An 8,702-nucleotide genomic window follows, 5' to 3' on the forward strand; every position below is an offset into this window, starting at 1 on the left:
TTCCACCGATATTTGAGCAATGCAGCAGCTCCAGCATCTGGAAATACGGCTTTAACTCTCTAGCAAAACCAATTCCAAGCACTAGGAGTTATTGTTACTGACTGACTCGAACAAATGTTTTCATGTAAAGAGGTTTCAAAAACCGTTAACTCACCTCACAACCTGTTTCTTTAATGAGAGTCTCCAAGAAAACACGCGAAAGGTCCCAAAGTTCAGCTTGTGCACCTTCATCGTCTAAAAACTGCAGCTGAGGAATTAAGAGCTCAACCTGCAAGATTTGATGAGTCATAATCTGAGAGCTGATACCAAATCTATTTTCTAAATTCCAACAAAGAGTACAGATTTAATCACTAGTCCTTACGATAGCTCTTGTTCCTCCAGAGTTCACAAACGCCGCACCTGCTTCACCTGATTGCCTAACAGCTCCTTCCAAATCATTAGGCAAACAGCTGAAACAAAAAAAAAGACATCATTTTTAGCCTTATGTTCCACAAAACTGTTACAGAAACTGACCAAATTTGAATCAAATCCAATGGCTCTTCCTTCACAATGATAAGAAAAACCCAATTCACAGAACATAAAGTGTAATCGAATAAAGAAAACAAATGGACAAAAATTACTGAACTCATCGTCGTCTTCTTCTTCTGGTTGGTCTTGAGGAGCTTCTAAAGGTAGTTCCTTTGAAACAGAGGAAGTAGAAGCTGACGTGGTTTGTTCAAGAGGAGGCTCACCCTGAAACTTCTCGAATTTGACACATGTTCTTAGCCTCGAAGTGGGAGAAGCAGAGAAGCCGCTAGAGAGAGAAGGCGAGAGGAATTGGGTGGTGGAAAGCGAACAACTACGGAGAAGATAGCCATGGAAACAATTTGGTGGTACTGAAGAACAAGCCATGGCAGAAACGAGCCTGATGTCGAATATTATTCTATGAAATTGAAATAGATTTGTTCGAACAGTTGGAACAAAGGGGCGTTTATTTAAATTAGCTTATTCAGGGATTTTTATAAAGAACCTAAAAGTTTTGGGGTTGTTTCTTAATTTATAAAAACTTTTATCCTTTTCTTCGTTGAAACGCTCCAAGGTGAACCAGAGGTTTGAAAACTTAACAAAAAAAAGGTTAGGATCCGTTTCAGTAACCCGAAACCGGATTTGAATCCGAATCCATGTTCTCTCTCACGCTCCTCTTTGGGTAATATGATTATAGACGTTACAAAGCTTCTTTAGATCCAACGGCTCTTATTCATCTAAATTCAAATTCTCCCCAATTTTACCTACAACACTCTCCTTCTCTCTCTAATTCTTTCACAATCTCTCTCTCTCTCGCATTCTCTTGTTCTCTCTCTCTATCTCTCGCTCTCTCTTTGATTCAGAATTTAGGGTTCTCTCGTTCTTTGGGTTCTTTAGCGCAGATCCGCCATGGAAGGAGGTATTATGTTCTGTTTCTGTAGTCGTAATTGTGATTTATGCTTACAGATTCATGATTGATCTGTGGTTTTTGTTTGATTCGTTTTCTTTGATGGTTTCTCCAATCATCTAGGGTTTATTCCAGATCAACATCAAGAAATTAGCAACGATGGTGATTTGTCATGTGAATCGAAGGAGTCTTCTGCTAACAATCAAAATTTCGATTCTGGTAAGGGTTTGATTTTTTTTGTTCTTTGGGGTTTCTCGTCGTGAATTGTGAATTTCAGTAGAGATCCTAGTTTTGTTGCGATTGCGAAATTGTGAATTAGATCGGCTCTCTCCTTCAATTATCAGAATTAGGTTTTTTGGGGGTCGGTAACATATCCCGTAAATCTTCTGGAAACTTTGTTTGGTAGACTATATAGTATGTATTTGTAGATTCACTTGCGTCTTTGACTCTGATATGATATATGAAATTACTGATTTGGATGAAACAGTGGAGGAAAGTGAGAATTCAGTAGTTTCTCCTGCCAATGGACCAACGCTTCCAATTTTGCAGAAGATGATCGACTTCAGTGACAAAATTAAGGTACTCTACTTTCTTTCTCCTCTTCTTGAATAAACACTATTACGACAGTTCCTTTCGAATTTTGCAATAGTAACCTGAGGTTGTTTCAAGATGAAATATGACTTTGCTTCTGCTAGTGTTTTATGTTCACCTTTTTTTTTAAATCATGTCTTAGGTCTTGAAGGATGAACATGCTTTGGTATCGAACCAGATGAAAGAGATCAAGAATTGTTCCTTTGTACAACCTGAAATTTCCAAGGCTCTCCAGCTTTTGAGTCAGTACCATTCTTGTCTTAATATTAGCAAGCAAAACTTGTTTGCTTTGGTTGTAACCTGATATTCGTTAACGTGTTTTAATGGCAGCTACTAAGCTTGGAACTCTGGAAGAACAGTACTTGAAAGAGTCATCAGAGAGGAAACGGTTATACAATGAAGTGATCCAACTCAAGGGAAATATCAGGGTCTTTTGTAGATGCAGACCTCTAAACCAAGCTGAAATAGCAAATGGCTGTGCTTCTGTAGCTGATTTTGATCCGTCACAGGAAAACGAGCTCCAGATACTTTCATCTGATTCTTCCAAGAAGCATTTTAAGTTTGACCATGTCTTTAAGCCTGAAGATGGCCAAGGTAAATTGAGACACTACCTTTGCAACTTTATTTGTCTAAACCTATGATCTTCGTACACTACACCTAACGATCTAATCTGACTGTACCTTCATTTGCAGAGACTGTTTTTGCACAGACAAAACCTATAGTTACTTCTGTGCTGGATGGATATAATGTCTGCATATTTGCCTATGGCCAAACTGGCACTGGCAAGACATTTACCATGGAGGGAACACCAGATAATAGAGGAGTGAACTATAGAACCTTAGAAGAGCTATTCCGCTGTTCAGAAAGCAGAAGTCATCTCATGAAGTTTGAGCTATCGGTTAGCATGTTGGAGGTTTATAATGAGAAGATAAGGGACCTCTTAGTAGATAACTCAAACCAGCCCCCTAAAAAGTAGGTCTTCCATTATGTTTGTTTGGTAGTAGAATAGACCGCCTTACAATTTATCTCTTTCTTGTTAAGAAAAACAAAAATAACGGTATGTGTTGTGTGGATAAAGGTTGGAGGTTAAGCAATCAGCAGAAGGGACACAAGAAGTCCCAGGATTAGTCGAAGCTCAAGTTTACAATACAGATGGAGTGTGGGATCTGCTCAAGAAAGGTTATTGTGTAAGATCTGTGGGTTCAACAGCTGCAAATGAGCAAAGCAGCCGATCTCATTGGTAAGCAAAATAGAGTTTAGAATCTAAAATCATTTGAAACGAAACCTGTTACATACTTATACCAACAAGAGATTTCTTTTTGTTCAGCTTGCTGCGAGTGACAGTGAAGGGAGAGAATTTGATAAATGGTCAGAGAACCAGAAGTCATCTTTGGTTAGTGGACTTGGCTGGCAGTGAGCGAGTAGGAAAGGTAGAAGTTGAAGGAGAAAGGCTGAAAGAATCTCAATTTATCAATAAGTCGCTTTCGGCACTCGGTGATGTTATCTCTGCCCTTGCATCCAAAACAAGCCACATTCCTTACAGGTATTTCCCATCTTCCTTCCCCTTCGTCAAGGCATTTGCATATGAGATATCCTGGATATTATTCATGACATTTTTTTTCCCCCTTTTGTGCAACTCCAGAAACTCAAAGCTCACCCATATGCTGCAAAACTCTTTGGGTAAAGTACCAATTTTCCTCTCTTTTTTTTTCCCTTTTCTGGGGCACATGATTCATACGACATCTTGTTTTTCATCTGAATGGTGTGTCAATTTCATTGTACAGGTGGAGATTGCAAGACATTAATGTTTGTCCAGATTAGCCCAAGTTCCGCGGATCAAGGAGAGACACTTTGCTCCTTAAACTTTGCAAGTAGAGTCCGGGGAATTGAAAGTGGACCTGCTCGGAAACAGGCAGATGTGTCTGAACTACTCAAGTTAAAACAAATGGTAACGTGATTCCTCCAACTTCAGTTCATTTAAGCTTTAACATATCTTTAGCTGATTTTTCTTTTTGTTGTCTCCTTTATAACTGTAATAAACAGGCCGAGAAGCTGAAACAGGAGGAAAACAGAGAAACAAAGAAACTGCAGGACAGCGTGCGGGAACTAAAGCTTCACCTCACTGCTAGAGAAAAAATATGCAGAGGACTTCAAGATAAGGTAGTGCGCGTTAAATAGTGGATTCAATATGTTCTGTGTTTTCTTCTTCTAACTAACGGTTAAAAAAACTAAATCATGTTATAGGTTCTAGATTTGGAATTGCAACTAGCAGAAGAAAGAAAGACCAGAATCAAGCAGGAGACACGAGCTCTAGCAACTGCATCATCATCATCAACAACATCTAAACATATGAGAGAGACACTACCCACGATCACAGAGAAAAAACCGCCTTTGGCTCCTACAAAAATGCGAATGCCATTGAGAAGAATCACAAACTTCATGCCCCAACAACCATCTCAGGGTTCTTCTAAGAGATTCTCGGATACAACGTTCAAAGAGAATAAGAATAATAACAACCTCAGAAGATCATCACTGATGGACGTGAGTACTCTAATGAAATCAAGAAGAAACTCCATCGCATTCAGACCAGCTCCTCCATCAGCCATTGGATCAGGCAATAAAACCGTCCTGCGCAAAAGAAGAGTCTCAATTGCAACGGTTAGACCAGAACCATCATCGTCATCAATGACAACACCATCACGCCCTCCTCTTTCATTCAGAGGTGGTGACCCGAGAAAGGCGAGATACTCTAAGCTCTTCTCTCCAGACCACAATCTGGTGACTCCGAATGCAATGAAAAACAGCAGATTCATGAAGAGCCCTCTTGGAAGAGGAGGAGGAGGAGGAGGAGGAGGAGGAGGCAGCTCGTGGAAGCCGAGCCATCCTACGGTAATTGCATTGCAGAAGAAGGCGGTGGTGTGGAGTCCTCTTAAGTTCAAGAACAGAAGACCATTCCTCGCGATACAACCTTCTTCTTCATCCGCCTCTGACATGCTTCGGAGGGAACAATAGGTCTCTGGATTTTTTTTTATTCACTGTCTTTGTGAAAGTGTTTGCTTTTAAAACATTCAGGTCGTCGTCTGTAAAACTTTAAGATAGGATTCTGTTTCTTTTCTTATTATCGTCAAATTGTTAAACTCTAAAGAGAATCTTGTGCAATGGTTTTTGATCTCTCAAGCTCAAATTCATACGGATGCTCATTGTGTCTGTTTGTGTTCTTATTCTTCTGAGTTCTAGTAATCCTTATTTCCCTCACGACCGTCACCGCCAATTTCCTCAACGCGCATAAGCTATTTGGAGTCAGCTACATCACCAAGATCATCAAATCCCCTCCTGAGAAAAACGCAGCTATGCATACAGTCATGTTTCAGTATGGTTGTCGTGCCAATGATCCTGTTGATGGATGCTATTGGCATCATAAGAAAGCTTTAATACCAGAACGAATTGGAAATTGTTCTTCAGCTACTGGATATATGTTCCGTGACCGTGCTCATCATCATCATCATCATCAAGAACCGCAAAATCCAGATGGAAATAGACAGAGGATCTCTCGAGTTTTTCAAGTTCTTGTGATCTAAGCAAACAACAACAGTTCGATTTCTTACAAGAACCAAATCAACAACAACAATATTGCTCTTCCGGTAATAACTTCAATGGGTCACAGGTGTCTTCAACTTCAAGATACATCAACGAAAGTGAATATGAAGGCAGGTTTCATCGATGAATATGAGGACATTAAAAGCCCGTGGAAGAGGTTTTCTAGCGAAAGACACGAGTTCAAGCAAAATGGAATCTGATTGAATAAAAATCTTGAATATATGAAAATAGCTCGAACGAGTGCGAAATAAGAAAAGGCCCATATAAAATATTGAAGAGAAAAGAGGCCCATTTAACTAAAGACAACAGCACTTTTCCCCACATCGTTTAGATGAAGAGACAAAGCTGTGTTTATATAGCGTTAGAGTCGTGTAAGTGATTGTCCCTTCGGGGACATCCGATAAAATTGGAACGATACAGAGAAGATTAGCATGGCCCCTGCGCAAGGATGACACGCACAAATCGAGAAATGGTCCAAAATTTTTTTTGGGAAAAATTTCCCAGATCGATTTTTTCTTCCGCAGACCATGCTGTGTATACATGTTCGTTTCCCATCACTACTACGCAGAGCTCGTGGTGGTCTCTTAACAGAAAATAGCAGGGAAAAGGTTAGGAAACGGGAAACGATAGTAATAGTGTTTGGTATTGGCTATTCGGGTTTGCACAAAACCTCCTTTATTGTTCTGTTTATTCCGGGCTTCTTCAACGCAACAGCCAAGTTCAAAATGACAGGGTCTCCGGTCATAAGCAGCCAAGAAGATTTTGATTATTAAGTCTTCGACTTCACCAGCTTCCAAGATCAAGAGCCCACCTAAATTGGCTTCGATTTCTCCATCCAAAAAGAAGTGGAACTTAGTAGAGAGATCTCCTAACGTTTTGATTTCTCTGCCTTAAGCAAGGATACCACCAGCTAAAGTCGGTAAGTATCAACTGCATCAAAGTTCAGAAGATCGTTTTCACCATCAAGATTGGGGCCAAGGCTAGTTTCACCATTGTAGGACAGAAGAGAGTATAAGAAGGATTGCTAAAATGAGAAAAACGAACAAGAACTGTGACAAGTTTGGTAACAGAATGATTCTCAACGGGAAATATTGAGCAATAGCATTCTTTGAAATTTGGTTGCAATTGTAACTACAATCTTGGATCCAAGATCATCCTTTAAACACATGAAAGAAGAAGAGGACACATCCATCTGGGTGTCGATTTCTTTTCCTCTTGTTTTTTTTTTAAGACTAAAGGGTTAAAAAGTGTTGCTAGGTTAATTCTGAGAACAGGTTAAACATGAACAAGATTACACACAACAACAAGATAAAGTTCCATTGTTATTGAAGAAATCAACACAATGTAAATGTCTATTGGCAATGTTCTCTTCTTCTCTTTTTTGTAGTCCCTAAATATTTGTGTTGCTACAGATCTTCTTCCACAATTACTTCAAACAAAGCCCGTTTCCATTAAACTTCTAAAAACAGTACTCCGGATCAAGTTAATGATAAACAAACTCAGAACAAGAGATTTGATAATATCTTCTTCTCGTCTTTGCACCTTAATAGATTAGAATTTTCATTCTATATCTTTCTTACGCAGAAGCGCTCTTTCTTGTGGCATACACACGGTAAGCAGCCAGCCCAACGACCACAGCAGCAGCTCCAACTGTTTACACAAATCATGAGACTGAAATTAGACTTCACCCAAACATGCGTCTGAAGCTTTTTTTGTTACGGTTTTGTTTGTTTGTGAGAAAATTCATGTCAAAATTTAGGACTCTGGGAAAAGAAAACATACTTGAGACGGCCATAAGAGAACGGTTGATTAGCCTGTTGTAATGTTTGCGGCTTTTTCCTGCTTCAGTCTCTGGAATACTCAAATGAGGATGTTGTGCTGCAGTTATGATTTTGCGGAATAAGTTGTTGAAATCCCCCAATTTGGAGCTGATGGATACTGGAGGCTCTATTCCCATATCTTGTGTCATCTGCAAGAAGATCCGTGTGCATAAACATGTATGCATGCAAGCAAGTATTCAAGTTATTCTCAATTCATAGACTCGAAGATCAATAAGAACCTTACCCTGGTGGATTCTTGTATGGAAATAGGAAATGAATCAAGATCGTCTTTTGCTGAAACAATGAGGCAAGGGACCTCATATCCAGTGGCCTCACCGTAAGTTGCAACTTTAACAAGCAACTCCGTCGCTCTTTTCCATGACGACTCATCCGAGCTGGAGAAAACAATGAACTCAGTTGTTAAGCACAAACTACAGATAGAGAGCGAAAAGGCATCTACTGAAGCATATTTCGACAAATGATTTACCTGTCATACACGAAGACAGCTATGTCACATGCAGCCAAGGATTCCTTGGATGCAAATAGCCCTTGAACTCCATCTTCTGGAATTTCCCTCATGATAAGAGTTTTCTTTGAACCCTACACTCATAGATTTACAATCATAGATTTGCAATCATCAGATTAAGTACATACAGAAACTCAAAAGAAAGCAGCCTTGAAGCATGGCAAAAAATATACAACCAAATAACATCTCTAATCTCTTGAGAAGTAGCACATCAGTAAAGTTTTGTATGGAACTCCCTAGTTATAAAAAAAGCATGTATCCCATAGAAAGAAAAAAAACACTCATCATAGATACCTAGCTAGTTCCCGTTCTCAGTCCCAAAATAATACTCAACTTTGTCATTTTTGTTCAGTATTTTGTTCATTGAAAATTTCTTTGCAAGGACAAAATATATCAAAACTACGATACATATATATTTCTGCCATATATATTTATGCGCGCACAGATGTAAAGATTCAAATTGCATACATATACTGACTTACCCCAGATTCATCGACCATATTTACTGCATAACGCTCATCAGTTGTTGATCCCTGGTTATCAGCATATGACCTAGATAGAAACATAACTGTAAATCAGATGGAGAAGTCCCCACGCTTATAAACATAGAATTGTACTCTCTTCTGTGTGTATTTTGAAAATGCAACAGGTTGTGGTACGAGTTAACATGACAAACCTTCCAAGAAAGCAATTTAGTAATGCAGATTTTCCAGCGTTATTAGGTCCAAAAACAAAGCACTGGAAAACTTTTCTTTCA

At 39.2% G+C, this 8,702-nt stretch overlaps 3 protein-coding genes and 1 pseudogene across 3 annotated transcripts in view; 2 read left to right on the top strand and 2 right to left on the bottom strand.

Annotated features, from left to right (window-relative positions):
• The window catches only part of LOC104736757, a 3,084-nt gene extending 2,140 nt beyond the window's left edge, over positions 1 to 944 (bottom strand). The window contains exons 1-3 of the mRNA XM_010456809.2: positions 626 to 944; positions 362 to 449; positions 151 to 268 (exon numbers count right to left, since the gene is read on the bottom strand). Coding sequence (XP_010455111.1) covers positions 151 to 268; positions 362 to 449; positions 626 to 891 — 472 coding nt within the window. The 5' untranslated portion in view covers positions 892 to 944. The remainder of the gene's footprint in view (positions 1 to 150; positions 269 to 361; positions 450 to 625) is intronic.
• LOC104736758 (kinesin-like protein KIN-14G) lies at positions 1,140 to 5,173 on the top strand. The gene is made up of 12 exons (XM_010456810.2): positions 1,140 to 1,423; positions 1,535 to 1,630; positions 1,899 to 1,990; positions 2,145 to 2,244; positions 2,333 to 2,596; positions 2,695 to 2,974; positions 3,081 to 3,242; positions 3,330 to 3,545; positions 3,645 to 3,682; positions 3,787 to 3,950; positions 4,046 to 4,162; positions 4,247 to 5,173. Exons 1-12 carry the CDS (start codon positions 1,414 to 1,416, stop codon positions 5,012 to 5,014), a joined length of 2,307 nt encoding a protein of 768 aa, XP_010455112.1. The 5' UTR covers positions 1,140 to 1,413; the 3' UTR covers positions 5,015 to 5,173.
• On the top strand, positions 5,196 to 5,799 carry LOC104738243 (annotated as a pseudogene).
• Positions 6,858 to 8,702, bottom strand: part of LOC104738245 (mitochondrial Rho GTPase 1-like) — a 9,224-nt gene continuing 7,379 nt past the window's right edge. The window contains exons 10-15 of the mRNA XM_010458448.2: positions 8,622 to 8,695; positions 8,428 to 8,497; positions 7,907 to 8,019; positions 7,664 to 7,814; positions 7,382 to 7,568; positions 6,858 to 7,249 (exon numbers count right to left, since the gene is read on the bottom strand). Coding sequence (XP_010456750.1) covers positions 7,176 to 7,249; positions 7,382 to 7,568; positions 7,664 to 7,814; positions 7,907 to 8,019; positions 8,428 to 8,497; positions 8,622 to 8,695 — 669 coding nt within the window. The 3' untranslated portion in view covers positions 6,858 to 7,175. The remainder of the gene's footprint in view (positions 7,250 to 7,381; positions 7,569 to 7,663; positions 7,815 to 7,906; positions 8,020 to 8,427; positions 8,498 to 8,621; positions 8,696 to 8,702) is intronic.

This window comes from Camelina sativa, chromosome 13 (assembly GCF_000633955.1).
Source record: "Camelina sativa cultivar DH55 chromosome 13, Cs, whole genome shotgun sequence".
Lineage (NCBI taxonomy): Eukaryota > Viridiplantae > Streptophyta > Magnoliopsida > Brassicales > Brassicaceae > Camelina > Camelina sativa.

Excerpts from the sequence above, each read along its gene's own strand:
- LOC104736758 (XM_010456810.2), top strand. Across the intron at positions 2,975-3,080 it reads TCAAACCAGCCCCCTAAAAA|GTTGGAGGTTAAGCAATCAG; the intron begins GTAGGTCTTCCA and ends GTGTGGATAAAG. Across the intron at positions 3,683-3,786 it reads TATGCTGCAAAACTCTTTGG|GTGGAGATTGCAAGACATTA; the intron begins GTAAAGTACCAA and ends TTCATTGTACAG.